Raw genomic sequence first — 15,028 nt, 5'->3', positions numbered from 1 at the left:
GCATTTATATATTAAAAAAAAAGACATGTCCACGTGACGTAAGAATTTGCGTCAACTGTTCTAATAACTAGATGTGTTGTCAAAACTGCATCCGCTTGCCTGAAATTCGGTTTCTGTTTTGAAGCGGGCACTGTTTTCCCCGAAGAGACTGCGACTGTAAACTATCTCATGCTTCCTGTTAATCGAGAATTACTATTTTGACACTAAAGAATGTACTTCATTTCGCAAGTGCTTATATAAATGTCGATAAAAGCTTCCGCGATGTGTTTTTCTATAGTGCCGAACTCCATAACTTCTCGAGGCGAATATGAAGTATAATTGCAAAAATTTTTTGGCTATGCTACTGGCAGGGTAACACACGTCTTCCAAGGTTAGGAATATGTCAGACGACATCGGCACGTGGGAGAGGGAGATCATTGAGGGCGATTTTGAAAAAAAAATTAAAAAAAGAACAGAAGACTTTTTTTTTTTCAGCCCCATGGAACACCTTTTCCAAAAGCGAAAATGCACTGCTTTGATTCTAGCTGTGTTTTGCTTTACGCACTGAAATTGAAGTTTCGTTTAACTACCATGAATAGGTTGTAACGCTTGTATTGATAGTGCATAAAACTAAGATTTCTTGTTAGTGACAACATATCTATATGCCGTGCCATCAAGTATTTATATGCAATGCACAGCTGGCCACACACACAACACAATGAATGCAAGACAAGCAAGCTAAAAAGCAGAAGAGATATCAAGCAAACCGAAGCAGTTGCTTTGGTCCATTTTATTATAAGCAGAAAAAAAAAAGGCTTATTTATACACAGTAGTGTGTACCATTAAATAAGAGCCGGCCAACAAAGATGACGATGATATCAGTCCTTCATAGACTCTTCTGTGGGTGCAGGCTGAGCTGGTGTCTGGTCACCATCACCCTTGCCTTTCTTCTTGGATCCAGAGACTATGTCATCAATCCTCAGTAGGAGAATGGCAGTCTACAAGCAAACATGGCAGGCTTAATAAATAAACATCTGTACACTGTTGACTTTTTTCAGAGCATAAAATAGCTAGGCTAAAAAGATGCAAACAACAGTTGATAAGTACTTTCTACTAGAACCTGCTCATAAGACATGCCAGCATGAGGCACTATCAGGCACAAACGATTTTAGAAATGTTGAAGTGACAATGAAAGCAGTGACATGAAAGTGGTTCGCATGAAAATGTTTTAAAGAATTTCTCCATCACGTACCTCAATGGCAGTCTTGTACGCTTGAAGCTTCACCACCAATGGCTCCCACACCTTGAGCTCATCTGTTGGCACGATGTTGCCCGTTTCACCATCAATGCTCCAGTTACATCCTTCCCCTGCTGCGTGTTTTGCCTATGGGCAGAAAAGGGCGAGAGGTTTGTTACCGTGATGCTAGTTTACATATGAACCAAAAGCTCCGAACTGGCCGTTTCGAAAAAAAAAAAGCTGCAGTGTGCTATGAATGAAATAAGTCAAGAATGGAAGGCTAGACACCTGTGTCAAAAGGTCACTTTTTATTGCAGTTGGGCCTGATTGGGAGGCAGCCATTTTCAAAAATTTGATCAGGATGGGTGTTACGTGCGATAGCATGCCATGTGACGCCAATATCAAGGAACTGCTGTGAAGATAGTTACGTCCAACTATTTTCACGCAGCTAGACATGGCCTGGGCAAGTTCAGTGATAAAACAAGGCAGCATATGGCAGCGCACACCGGGTAAATCTACAAACATGCACACAAAGGAACACCACAAACACTTGTGGTTGTACCTTTCAGTGCGTGTGCTGTTCCTTAGTGTACGTGCTGTTCTACACCTGCCGTGCGCTGTCATATGCGGTACTGACTTGTCAACTGGCCAACAAGTAAGTTTAAGCAGAGCACAAAAACAGCTAAGCGCTGTTTGCATGAAGTGGAGAGACCAGCTTTGCTCAATGACATGTAGAATGAGTGCCGAACATTCTGTAAGGTGAATTACAAATGGATGGAAGAAGTGTGTGCCTCACCTTCAGGGCTGTGAGTGTGCGGATGGTGTTGCCACCGCAGTTTTGGATCAGGGTGGCTGGAATGATCTCCAGTGCCTTGGCCAGGGCACGGTACGGCCACTGCTGCACTCCCGTCAAGTCCTTGCTCTTCTCCGTAAGTAGCTGCACCACAACATACAGGTACAGTTATGAAATTCAGTTATGAAATTCATTATTCCCACTAAAGTACCCTCAGTAGAAACAAAGAGCTAAATGAAAAATAAAGCTTCCTTTGCCGCTTTCTTCTATTCTTGTGGGGAGCGATAAGGCTTTTTCTGCCAATAAAAGGGGCCTATGGATTCATGCAACCGAGTCGCAAGGCGCACTAGTCTACAATACTAGTCTAACCCACTTATTGTGACACTGAGCAGCTGCTGCACCATAAATTTTTTGAATGTAATCTGTGGTGAAGTTAACAGCTTACATTAATTTTCCCATGCCGCACCAATAGACACTGATGTAAGAGATGCCAGTTTGCCTACACTGAAATAGGGGTTGATAAGAAAATGCATACAGAGTAAGTACCCTACATATGGAAGAAACCCTCACATAAAAGACAACTGATCCTAGGTACACTGTCGTTTTTTATGAAAGGGAACACGCGAATGCGTGGCCTGCGCTTTGTGGCGGCTACCTACAGCGCCATCAACCTACAAGTGAAGAAAGCACGTTCACTTTTGGCGTCATCTATGGCCAAGCAAGATAACGAGTAATGGGCGGCAGACAAGCGCTGCTGGATTGTGTTCCCTCGCCACTCGGGCGGCGAGCGATATCGAGCGATTATTGCAGCTTGCGCCGTGGTCGCGCACAACGTTTGATATGTTGGCAGTGGACTACGGACTGCAGGCGTTAGCAGAGGTGGAGTGCAATCTAGCAGCGCCTGCCTACCGGCCATAACTTGTACTTTTTTTGGCAACAGATGACGCTAAAAGCAAACATGTTTTCTTTTGCTGCCGGTCGATGGTGCTTTAGGCAGCCGCCGCAGAGCCCAGGCCACGTGTTCCCTTGATAAAGAACGACAATGTACATGTCGCTCATAAAGTGGTTCAACTGCATTGGTTTATTCAAATAATACCATCGAAAAGCACAATCATCCAGTTTTATATTGATGTATAGTATTACACTGTATCTGTAATAATCTAACCGAGAAAACACGATTACTAAAACCTACAAGATGTGGCCAATTTTCCCATGGTAAGTAAGGGTTAAACCACTCACCACAGTACAGAGACATCATACAAAAGAGCGTACTAATATCAGGAAAATACTACTAATAACTGTTACAGTACACAGCACATTTCTCCCTTTCATTACCCTCGCATGCAAGTGTTGTATAATACAGGGGTGGAAGTGGGCTTCAGTATTTTGGAGCAGCTTTGGGAGCAGGAATAATGTGATTCAGGAGCAGCTTCGGAGCATCGAAATTTAGTTTGGCAGCAGATTTCTCAGGGGCACACATCACTCTTAATTAAAACTTTTGCTTTCTGGTAAACAATAAAAAAATTCAGTGGCTTTTACTAAGCACGCAATGCTGATCAAGTGACCAGACTTACCCAAAATTCATAGAGTATATTAAACCTTCCAAGATCAAAGGTGCAGTGTAGCTTCAGTATCACTCCATAACGTGACAAGATTACCGACACAACATATAAAACACGCCGCAATGTGCACTCGCCACTTTGGCTTGGATTGAATTGAATCTCCGTGCAATAATAGTACGCTTGATGCTTAAGAGATGGCGCCAGATGACGCGCTTTCATATCATCATCAGTGGTTGTAATGAGCAGGCGACATTATGGCAGCAGTTTTCGAGCGTGCGATAATTACTCGAGGAAAAAAATAGAAATCGTACTTTTGTTGGGCAATGTGGGGAGTGCGAGAATTACATGAGTAAATACGGTATTCTATGCCATTCTCATCATCCATCACTCACGGATAGCTGATTTTGTTAATAATGTGGATGAACAGCCGCTCTGATTAGTTACCACACTGGCCAAGCGCGAACATAATGATAAGCATCGGAATCGGAAAAGGCATCCTTCCCCAGTTGCACCCAGCAGCTGTGAGAAGAAAACCATGAACTGCGCGACTGAGCTTCAGCTTCGGATCGTCTACGGCTCAAAAGCAAGGCAGCAGGGCAGTCTCATTGCCATCGCTATCGAGCAATGGCAGCACCCATGCTTGCTGAACAGCGGCGGTTTCTGGTGGGGCCAACGCGTGTTTTAGACTTCGTTGACACATCTTCAGGTTCTGAAAATGCATCTAAATGTTAAAGATTGGGTTTACTGCATAGCAACAAGTGTCTGAGCCTGGAATAGCGTCGTAAAATTTTGTTAAAGTGGGATGACGGAAGAAGTGTTTGTGGTTGTGACAATATTTATGCATCGACTCCTATGAACTGCTCACGGGGAATCGTAAATTTTTCGTTGTAGAGGGAATTTCATTGAAGCTGCATTCGTTGTAGTGGAGTTCGACTGTATAGAGTTGCATAATGAGCTTTGCATACAAATGCCCCCATAACAAAAATCTTGCGTTGTGTTCACGTGGCGCAACGTTCATGCATGATCCGAAATACGACGTTTGATAAGGACGCGGTCGCTTCCTTTGTGTAGCCTATGCGTGTTGCTTGGTTAATGATAAAACTTTCGACTTAGTTTAGCATTGCACGTGAAAATTTCCGTTTAAGCGCGGTGTGGCTCAGCAAGTCAGATTGGCACAGCATGATGCAAATGGCGCAGCACTTCCACCCCTGATACCGTATTTACTCGATTCTACCGCGCCCTTGATTGTAACGCACATCCGATTTCCACCGCGGAAAAAAAAAAAAGTAAGACATCGATTGCAACGCGCACCCATTTTTCTCGCTGGCCTGCACGATCACACCACTCGAAAAAACGACTCCTTTCGGGAGCGTCTTCCATTTAAATATGAGGTACGGGCGAAGCTTGTGCCCATCTGACGTGTAACAGAGCATTGCCGTCACTGTAGTTTTACCGTGGACCGATGTCAGCACGCGAACTTGCTTCGCCCCCTTCTTCTCGACGATTGTGGTGCCAGGCATGTCGAAGTAAAGAGGCGTCTGATCGGCATTCCTGATTTGTCCAAGCAGGTAGCCGTTGTTGTGCCGCAAGTTTAGGACGAACCTCTGAAAACTGTGAAGCTTTTCATCGTACTCCCCCGCAAAACTTTTTTTCGCATATGCATGTTCCCCTTCGGAGGGAAAAGCCTTTCCTCTTCATAAAGTTAGTTAGCCAGCACCTGCTCGCTTTAAACTGGCTCCGCATTAGACCTTTTTCTAAGACTAATTGCATAGCCCGCACTTGGAGCAGTTCTGTCGTCCCGGGCCGCTGTGCCGCTCGCTGCCCAAGCACATACTCGCCAAGCAGCTCTTTAATTTGCGGAAACCGACCCTGCTGTGGTCCACTGAAGCCTTTGCGTGAAGCTTTGCTGTCGTCAATCTTCTGCTTTTTTTTTCCGCCGGTCCCGCACGCACGTTTCGGGAACTCCGAATGACCGTGATGCGGCCCGATTTCCGTCCGTTTCTGCACACGCGATGACTTTTCTTTTAAAAGCGGTATCGTGGTGCACTCGAGTTTTTGGAGTCGGCCCTTCCACGCCGTCGATGCTAATGCACTACTAGATGACGAACTCCTCAGCACACAAACGAAGTGCCGCACATGAGAAACACATAGGCAGAAATGGCCGACGCGCCATGCCGACGCACGTAGGGGGCGGCCATTTTGGATTTGCCGATGGCAATAGATTGACCCAATTTTTTTTTGTTCGTACTCGATTCTAACGCGCATGCGATTTATGAACTCGCTTAACCGGAAAAAAGGTGCGCGTTAGATTCGAGTAATTACGGTAATAACAAATATACCAGTACAATGACCGGTGAATAAAAGCTTTACTGGCAATCGTTCAGACATGTATGTATTGTCACTGTGGCAATAAAGAACTATTACACACAAGCTGGTTGGTAGGGGCAAGCTGGTTTGTTGTCAGAGTAATATTTAGGAAAACTTCTGGTGTTTGTAACTTCTTACAAACCAAACAAGATTCAGAGATCCAGTTGAACTTTATCAAAAGCATGCTGTGATATTAAACTGCGGTTGACTATGTTATGTGCACACAGAATCCTTTATTTTGGCCACAATGCAAGTGGAGTACAGGTACTCACATGCCCGACAGCCATCTCGACAGCACCACCGCCAGGCACAAGGCGAGGTTCAAGGAGAATGTTGCGTGCCACACACATGGCATCCTGCAGATTGCGCTCCACTTCCTGCAGCACATCCTTAGAGGCACCACGCAGCAGGATTGTGCACGCCTTGGGGTCCTCGCACTCGGTGATGAAGCAGTAGTACCTGCAGAGATACGTACACTTTCACCATCATGCAAAATGTTGCTGACGCAGCATTTATGTGCTATCTGCCTTTTAAACTTTCTTGTGCTGCCTGTGCTCTGCTGTTTTGGTAGTTTTGGTAGGGGTTGATACAACTGGCACTGTCAGGGCAAAAGTCTCAAAGACGAAGAGACGTTTTGTGATTTTCCCACTGGAAAAGGGCAAACACGTGTTGTGGCACCGTGAAAAAAAAAAAATGAATTAAAGTGCCTCATAGTGAATTACCAAAATGAAACTGTATTTGTTGACATGAGTGAAAACTCTACTGCAAAATGTGACAAAAATAATCCAGGGTGCATTGACCAAGATGTTCCTTAAGGGGAGACGCGGGTCGAAAAGTCGCGTTTTTTTTTCCAAATTTCACCTTTTCTGTTTTTTGTTGCTTTATCATCTTTATACATTATATTTTGACATCTGAAAATATCACAGCGAAATAAGCATCAGAAGTCAGTGAAAAACGCGTCTGAGTGAGCGGCAGTGACGCGCGGCATCACGAAATTTACACAAAACGGGCTGCTGTTCGCGTGCTCGCGGGGCCGCGAAGAGAGCTGTCCGCCATATTGCGGCCGCTGGCTCGTGTAGAGTTGTCCTTACTCTCCACGATCCCGGTTCTTGAAGTCTCGTACGTTCACGAAAAATCTAAAAAAAAAGCAACAAAAACAGTCTTTTCCCGCCGTTTCAAACCGCGCGCCACTAACGCAGGGCCGCCATTGGCTGACAGCACCCGTGTTTTCTTGCCGTAGTTCGCTTCACTGTTTTCCGGAGTTATTTTTCGCTGTTTTCGTGCGATGGCAAGCCCGAAAAAGGCCGTTGCCGACCATCGGAAATACAGAAGTAAGAACAAGTTCAGAGGGAAGCGGCGGAGGACGTACAAGAAAGCCACCGCCAACGAAAATGTCCGCGACGGGCCAGCGGCCGGTAGGCCTAACATCGACCACGGCAACGTCGACCATGGCAACTGCGACGACGAGATCAACGCTGCAGTGAATTTTGTGAGTGCATCGCAGAAAAAGATCGCGTTATTCGAAAACGACGTCAGGCCGAATGCCGATCGTGCCGAAAGCGTAGTGCTGTGCGAGTTGGGTGCATTGACGGCCGTCGTCGCAGGCGCGGCATGCCCCGTTTGTCACGAGAGTAAACTCGCAGTTCGGGCACCGAATAAAAAGCGGAAAGGCCTTTCGGCGTTTCTGGAGCTACACTGCGAGAATGCGGAGTGCTCGGAGAGCATCCTTTCGTCCGCGTACTCGTCGAAGCGGGTCGCGTCAGATGGCGGCCGCGGTGCAAGCAGAAGCTACGACAGCGGGAGTTCGCGTGACGCCTTTGCCGTGAACCTGAAAGTGGTGCTTGCAGCGCGTGCCGTCGGTATCGGGCATGAGCAACTTTCACGATTTTGTGCAGTAGTTGGATTGCCAAACCCTATGCACCATAAGACCTTCCATGCTATCGGCAAAAAGATTCACAGTGCGGCAGTGAAGGCTGTCTGTGAAAACATGCAAAGGGCACGCAGCGTCACCAAAGAGGTGGCTGGTAACAGTGACGTGCCAGTCATGTTTGACGGCACATGGCAAAAAAGAGGCCACAAAAGCCACAATGGTGTGGGAACTGTAGTGTCCTTGGACACTGGTTTGTGCCTGGACTATGAAGTGCTTTCCAACTTCTGCCTGGCGTGCAGTTTGCATAACGACATGGGAGGCGATGAAGAAACATGGCAGGCGTTTCATCATCCCGTTTGTGAGAAGAATTGCGACTGTTCTTCGCATGCCATGGAGGCCGAAGCTGCAGTGCGCATTTGGCAGAGGACTGTGGACTATGAGACACCCCTGCGGTTCACCATCTTCCTAAGCGATGGAGACAGCAAGGCCTACAACGGGGTCTGTGATGCCAACGTGTACCCTGACACTCCAATTGAAAAAGAGGAGTGCACCAACCACGTGGCGAAACGTCTGGGCACCGGCCTGCGGAAGCTGCCAACGCCACTTCCACGAGGGGAGAAGCTGAAGGAGACCACCATCCAGAAGCTTCAAACTTACTTTCAGGTGGCCATTGTGAACAATCGGGGAAATGTCCACAAGATGTACACTGCCATATGGGCCTCATGTTTGCACTTGTGCTCAACAGACGGTGCTGGAAGTCACAAGTTCTGTCCTGCAGGCCCAGACTCGTGGTGCAAGCACCGACGTGCTGAGGCGCAGGGCCAGCCTGCACCGTGCCACACCCCCCTCCTGACCAAGGCCCAGGGTTTGGCAGTCCTCCCAATCTACAAGCGTCTCACAGATGCGAAGCTGCTTGCCCGGTGCCTCCACGGCAAGACACAGAACGCGGCCGAGTCCCTGAACAGCAAAATATGGCTGCTGTGTCCAAAGACCCGGTTTGCTTCCCGGACTGCTGTGGAAACAGCCACAGCCATTGCAGTCCTGTGGTTCAACCGGGGCCACGCGAGCTTTGAAAAGGTGCTGGAAGAGCTTGGGGTGCTTCCTTCGGAGGCCCTGGTTACCCTCAGCGACCGCCGAGACAGCATGCGCATGCACAAGATGAATGTGCGTCAGACCGCTGAGGCGAGGGCACACCGTCGCAGTGCAGCCAAGAGGGCCCGGGTGGAAGAGTCCTGCCGCACCAGCCGGGAAGGGAAAACCTACGGTGCTGGAGAGTTTTAGACAACTGATATTCCCTCTGGACATGTGTGTATGTGTTCAGCACAAGTTTCGTGCTACTGCGTTTTTCATTTTTGTAAATACAGACTTTCAAACTTTCAAACGCGTTTTTCTCATTTCGCAATTTTGGCCAATTTGCATTTTTTGCGGGAAGTGTTTCGGGCACTTAGAATGGTCATACGACGACGAAATTTGGCACACACATTGAGGAGAGTGCGTAGGGTGCCGATATCTACTTGAATCAGCACAACCTATCAGCTGTAAATATCTATTAATAAATTTAATGGTGGTCGAGTGGAAAAAAAAGGGTACTTTGCTACACAGATGTTTTTTTCATAGTTTCAAAGTTGGAGCACAATTTCTAGCTAGATATCGGCACTCTATGGCTAATAGGGAGCAAAAGGAGCCATTGAACAACTCTCTGCATGAACATTTAGTATGCGCGAAAGTTCCCGGAAAACTTATCAAGTTTCACCATTACTTGAAACACAACTCCCAAACTATTGCACTTATGTAAAAACTGATTACAGATTTGGAATCAGGAGGAAAAACTGCATCAGTGGTCCAATTTCTGAAGCTCTAAGTTGAATAACAAAAAAAAAGTGCTTTCGAGGAGCGTCTCCCCTTAACAGTAAAACCTTGGCAATAAGACCATGGCTCATACGAATTTCAGGAGATTCAAATTTTGGGATTTCAGGAGATTCGCGAGTTTGGGATGCGGCGGTGGTTTTCGAGACGTTCGAGGCGACAGTGCTGAGCAATTTCGTGATAGGATATGAGGGAATCGCCGTAGTTCTCTGGGCTCGTGGCGGGGCCCACCGCTCTGTTGACGAATTCTCGAGCTTGTCGGTGGGCGGCCTCATTCCCCAGGTTTTCTGCGTGCGCTGGGACCCAGATAAGAGATATGGGAGGCCGATTCTTGTCTTCGAGGTAGGCGAGGGACTCAAGGAGCCGTAAGATACCGGGAGCAACGGTACCGCGAACGAAATGGAAGATAGAGGTTTTCGAGTCGCTGAGGATCGTAGTGAACCCGGAGGACACCGCGAGAGCTATGGCTGCTTCCTCGGCTTTGGCGGAGTGGAGGGCACGGACAGAGCCTGCTACTTGCAAGATTGCGTCGGTGTTGAGGGGGGTGCGAGTAGCTATTACGCTAAGTGCGTATGCACTTGGTTGAGAGCGGCAGCGGGCCGCGCCCACGTAGGCCACATCGCGCCGCGAGGCGTAGCCGCTGTGTAAGCTTGGGCTCGCACTCGCCGTCTACCGTCGTGGTGGCCTGCAAGCATGTTTTTCGGCAAAGGTTTGATGAGAAAACGTCGACGTAAAGTTGGAGGTATAGGGACCGGGTCTACACCCGATGGTGAGGCGGTGAGTCCCTATGCTACAAAACTTTATGCAGAATGTCACGTAAGATGATCCCGACTGTTCATGTGAAAGGCACAAGTGTACAGTAGCAGCAAATCCTAAAGTCTGAATCATCACTGCATTATCAGTGAGTATGACAGTGCGCCTTGACTTAGAAATGGCAACAGGTTCGTTTATGTTTCTGGTTCAATGCCAGCGTTTTCAAAACCACCGACAGGACCTGAAAGGCAAACTTATTTCTTACGGTGCAGATGCATCTATGATCTCTTATTATTTTTCATCACAAGATGATGAGATGCAGATTTCAGGGGCATACCAGGCCGACCGAAATTCAAGACAGCGATAATGCATTCGTGCACATTGCAACATACAACAGCATGCATACGAACTCATGGCTGTTTCTTATGCCATTAAGATCCAGAAAAGAGCAGGAATGCACATACTCTTCACCTATCTTCTTTATCTCAAAGAGGCCAGCCTTTGTCCCGACATCTTCTTCACGCAGTTCATCTGTGCGGTTTGCAATTGTTGCTCCACACACACTGGAAAAACAAAGACAAATTAAACCTCCGGTCTATGCTGTCTATGACACCTTAAAAGTCGAAAAATGCATGACACAATTGCAGAGATGGCATCAAGTTAGAAAATAAACTTTAGTCAGGTTTACAGCAACAAATGTAATACAGTCGAACCATGTTACAACAAAAGTAACGGGACCTGGTAAAAGTTTGGTTGAAGCAACAATTTTGTTGTAGCGAATTAGAAAAAATATAGCTGACCTGAGCTAGCAAAACAAAGAAACCTTTACTCCCAAAATTCAAAAAGTGTCAGCTGCTTCCTTTTCTTTCCAGAAGCATCAAGATGGGATTCTCACACATGCTGAAAAGCACACTGAAACAACAGCCACAATGAATTTTGTGAACGAAGCTAACAGTTGCGTCAACACGGTAACACGAGTAGCTGTCCGTCATCTAAATCCGACAAAGAAATGGAGACATGGTATCGTGGAGCGGTGAGTTATGGCTTATTCTATGCTATTTTTATTATCCACTAATTGTGGCTGGCTAATTTTGTTGATAACATGGACGAACAGCCGCTCAGACCAGTGACCAAACTGGCCAAGCACGAAAAAAACCAAAAGCATTGACATTAGAGAAGGCATTGTTCGGTGATTGCACCCAGCAGCAGTGTGTACCAAACTTAATGAACTAAGGGAGTAAGCTTTGCCTGCTGCTCAGAAGCAAGCCGGTGGCAAAAGTAGGGCAGTCTCGGCCCCCATTCTTAGTAAACAGCTGCAACACGGACCTGCAGTTACCAATGGTGCCAGCACACATTTTAGACATTGTAGACGTATTTTTATGTTCTGAAAATACATTGAAATGTTCAACGTTGTGTTTACTACACAGCATTAAGGGGAGACGCGGGTCGAAAAGTCGCGTTTTTTTTCCAAATTTCACATTTTCTGTTTTTTGTTGCTTTATCATCTTTATACATTATATTTTGACATCTGAAAATATCACAGCGAAATAAGCATCAGAAGTCAGTGAAAAACGCGTCTGAGTGAGCGGCAGTGACGCGCGGCATCACGAAATTTACACAAAACGGGCTGCTGTTCGCGTGCTCGCGGGGCCGCGAAGAGAGCTGTCCGCCATATTGCGGCCGCTGGCTCGTGTAGAGTTGTCCTTACTCTCCACGATCCCGGTTCTTGAAGTCTCGTACGTTCACGAAAAATCTAAAAAAAAAGCAACAAAAACAGTCTTTTCCCGCCGTTTCAAACCGCGCGCCACTAACGCAGGGCCGCCATTGGCTGACAGCACCCGTGTTTTCTTGCCGTAGTTCGCTTCACTGTTTTCCGGAGTTATTTTTCGCTGTTTTCGTGCGATGGCAAGCCCGAAAAAGGCCGTTGCCGACCATCGGAAATACAGAAGTAAGAACAAGTTCAGAGGGAAGCGGCGGAGGACGTACAAGAAAGCCACCGCCAACGTAAATGTCCGCGACGGGCCAGCGGCCGGTAGGCCTAACATCGACCACGGCAACGTCGACCATGGCAACTGCGACGACGAGATCAACGCTGCAGTGAATTTTGTGAGTGCATCGCAGAAAAAGATCGCGTTATTCGAAAACGACGTCAGGCCGAATGCCGATCGTGCCGAAAGCGTAGTGCTGTGCGAGTTGGGTGCATTGACGGCCGTCGTCGCAGGCGCGGCATGCCCCGTTTGTCACGAGAGTAAACTCGCAGTTCGGGCACCGAATAAAAAGCGGAAAGGCCTTTCGGCGTTTCTGGAGCTACACTGCGAGAATGCGGAGTGCTCGGAGAGCATCCTTTCGTCCGCGTACTCGTCGAAGCGGGTCGCGTCAGATGGCGGCCGCGGTGCAAGCAGAAGCTACGACAGCGGGAGTTCGCGTGACGCCTTTGCCGTGAACCTGAAAGTGGTGCTTGCAGCGCGTGCCGTCGGTATCGGGCATGAGCAACTTTCACGATTTTGTGCAGTAGTTGGATTGCCAAACCCTATGCACCATAAGACCTTCCATGCTATCGGCAAAAAGATTCACAGTGCGGCAGTGAAGGCTGTCTGTGAAAACATGCAAAGGGCACGCAGCGTCACCAAAGAGGTGGCTGGTAACAGTGACGTGCCAGTCATGTTTGACGGCACATGGCAAAAAAGAGGCCACAAAAGCCACAATGGTGTGGGAACTGTAGTGTCCTTGGACACTGGTTTGTGCCTGGACTATGAAGTGCTTTCCAACTTCTGCCTGGCGTGCAGTTTGCATAACGACATGGGAGGCGATGAAGAAACATGGCAGGCGTTTCATCATCCCGTTTGTGAGAAGAATTGCGACTGTTCTTCGCATGCCATGGAGGCCGAAGCTGCAGTGCGCATTTGGCAGAGGACTGTGGACTATGAGACACCCCTGCGGTTCACCATCTTCCTAAGCGATGGAGACAGCAAGGCCTACAATGGGGTCTGTGATGCCAACGTGTACCCTGACACTCCAATTGAAAAAGAGGAGTGCACCAACCACGTGGCGAAACGTCTGGGCACCGGCCTGCGGAAGCTGCCAACGCCACTTCCACGAGGGGAGAAGCTGAAGGAGACCACCATCCAGAAGCTTCAAACTTACTTTCAGGTGGCCATTGTGAACAATCGGGGAAATGTCCACAAGATGTACACTGCCATATGGGCCTCATGTTTGCACTCGTGCTCAACAGACGGTGCTGGAAGTCACAAGTTCTGTCCTGCAGGCCCAGACTCGTGGTGCAAGCACCGACGTGCTGAGGCGCAGGGCCAGCCTGCACCGTGCCACACCCCCCTCCTGACCAAGGCCCAGGGTTTGGCAGTCCTCCCAATCTACAAGCGTCTCACAGATGCGAAGCTGCTTGCCCGGTGCCTCCACGGCAAGACACAGAACGCGGCCGAGTCCCTGAACAGCAAAATATGGCTGCTGTGTCCAAAGACCCGGTTTGCTTCCCGGACTGCTGTGGAAACAGCCACAGCCATTGCAGTCCTGTGGTTCAACCGGGGCCACGCGAGCTTTGAAAAGGTGCTGGAAGAGCTTGGGGTGCTTCCTTCGGAGGCCCTGGTTACCCTCAGCGACCGCCGAGACAGCATGCGCATGCACAAGATGAATGTGCGTCAGACCGCTGAGGCGAGGGCACACCGTCGCAGTGCAGCCAAGAGGGCCCGGGTGGAAGAGTCCTGCCGCACCAGCCGGGAAGGGAAAACCTACGGTGCTGGAGAGTTTTAGACAACTGATATTCCCTCTGGACATGTGTGTATGTGTTCAGCACAAGTTTCGTGCTACTGCGTTTTTCATTTTTGTAAATACAGACTTTCAAACTTTCAAACGCGTTTTTCTCATTTCGCAATTTTGGCCAATTTGCATTTTTTGCGGGAAGTGTTTCGGGCACTTAGAATGGTCATACGACGACGAAATTTGGCACACACATTGAGGAGAGTGCGTAGGGTGCCGATATCTACTTGAATCAGCACAACCTATCAGCTGTAAATATCTATTAATAAATTTAATGGTGGTCGAGTGGAAAAAAAAGGGTACTTTGCTACACAGATGTTTTTTTCATAGTTTCAAAGTTGGAGCACAATTTCTAGCTAGATATCGGCACTCTATGGCTAATAGGGAGCAAAAGGAGCCATTGAACAACTCTCTGCATGAACATTTAGTATGCGCGAAAGTTCCCGGAAAACTTATCAAGTTTCACCATTACTTGAAACACAACTCCCAAACTATTGCACTTATGTAAAAACTGATTACAGATTTGGAATCAGGAGGAAAAACTGCATCAGTGGTCCAATTTCTGAAGCTCTAAGTTGAATAACAAAAAAAAAGTGCTTTCGAGGAGCGTCTCCCCTTAAATATGGCATCCCCAAGTTTCGCTGAAGCGGAATGGCAGGAGACAGTGTTCGTTGTGGAGAGAATATTTATGCATTACCTCCTATGGACTGCTGACGCGGAACCGAGAATCTTTTGTCGTATCAGAAATTTCGTTGAAGCAGTGTTCGTTGTAGTAAGGTTCGACTGTATTATATGAAGGCTGGCAGCTAACCCTTTTGGATCCGCTA

At 47.8% G+C, this 15,028-nt stretch overlaps 2 protein-coding genes across 2 annotated transcripts in view; both read right to left on the bottom strand.

The window, feature by feature from the left end:
• LOC142804037 (uncharacterized) overlaps positions 1 to 7,502 on the bottom strand; it is an 81,000-nt gene extending 73,498 nt beyond the window's left edge. The window contains exon 1 of the mRNA XM_075890545.1: positions 7,467 to 7,502. The gene's annotated coding sequence lies outside the window, so the exon portion shown is untranslated. The remainder of the gene's footprint in view (positions 1 to 7,466) is intronic.
• Positions 735 to 15,028, bottom strand: part of CCT3 (chaperonin containing TCP1 subunit 3) — a 47,265-nt gene continuing 32,971 nt past the window's right edge. The window contains exons 13-17 of the mRNA XM_037412594.2: positions 10,892 to 10,990; positions 6,211 to 6,397; positions 2,013 to 2,153; positions 1,232 to 1,363; positions 735 to 977 (exon numbers count right to left, since the gene is read on the bottom strand). Coding sequence (XP_037268491.1) covers positions 858 to 977; positions 1,232 to 1,363; positions 2,013 to 2,153; positions 6,211 to 6,397; positions 10,892 to 10,990 — 679 coding nt within the window. The 3' untranslated portion in view covers positions 735 to 857. The remainder of the gene's footprint in view (positions 978 to 1,231; positions 1,364 to 2,012; positions 2,154 to 6,210; positions 6,398 to 10,891; positions 10,991 to 15,028) is intronic.

This window comes from Rhipicephalus microplus, chromosome 1 (assembly GCF_043290135.1).
Source record: "Rhipicephalus microplus isolate Deutch F79 chromosome 1, USDA_Rmic, whole genome shotgun sequence".
Classification (NCBI taxonomy): Eukaryota; Metazoa; Arthropoda; class Arachnida; order Ixodida; family Ixodidae; genus Rhipicephalus; species Rhipicephalus microplus.
Note: the sequence above shows the minus strand (reverse complement) of the source record. Positions and strands in the feature narration are given on the sequence as shown.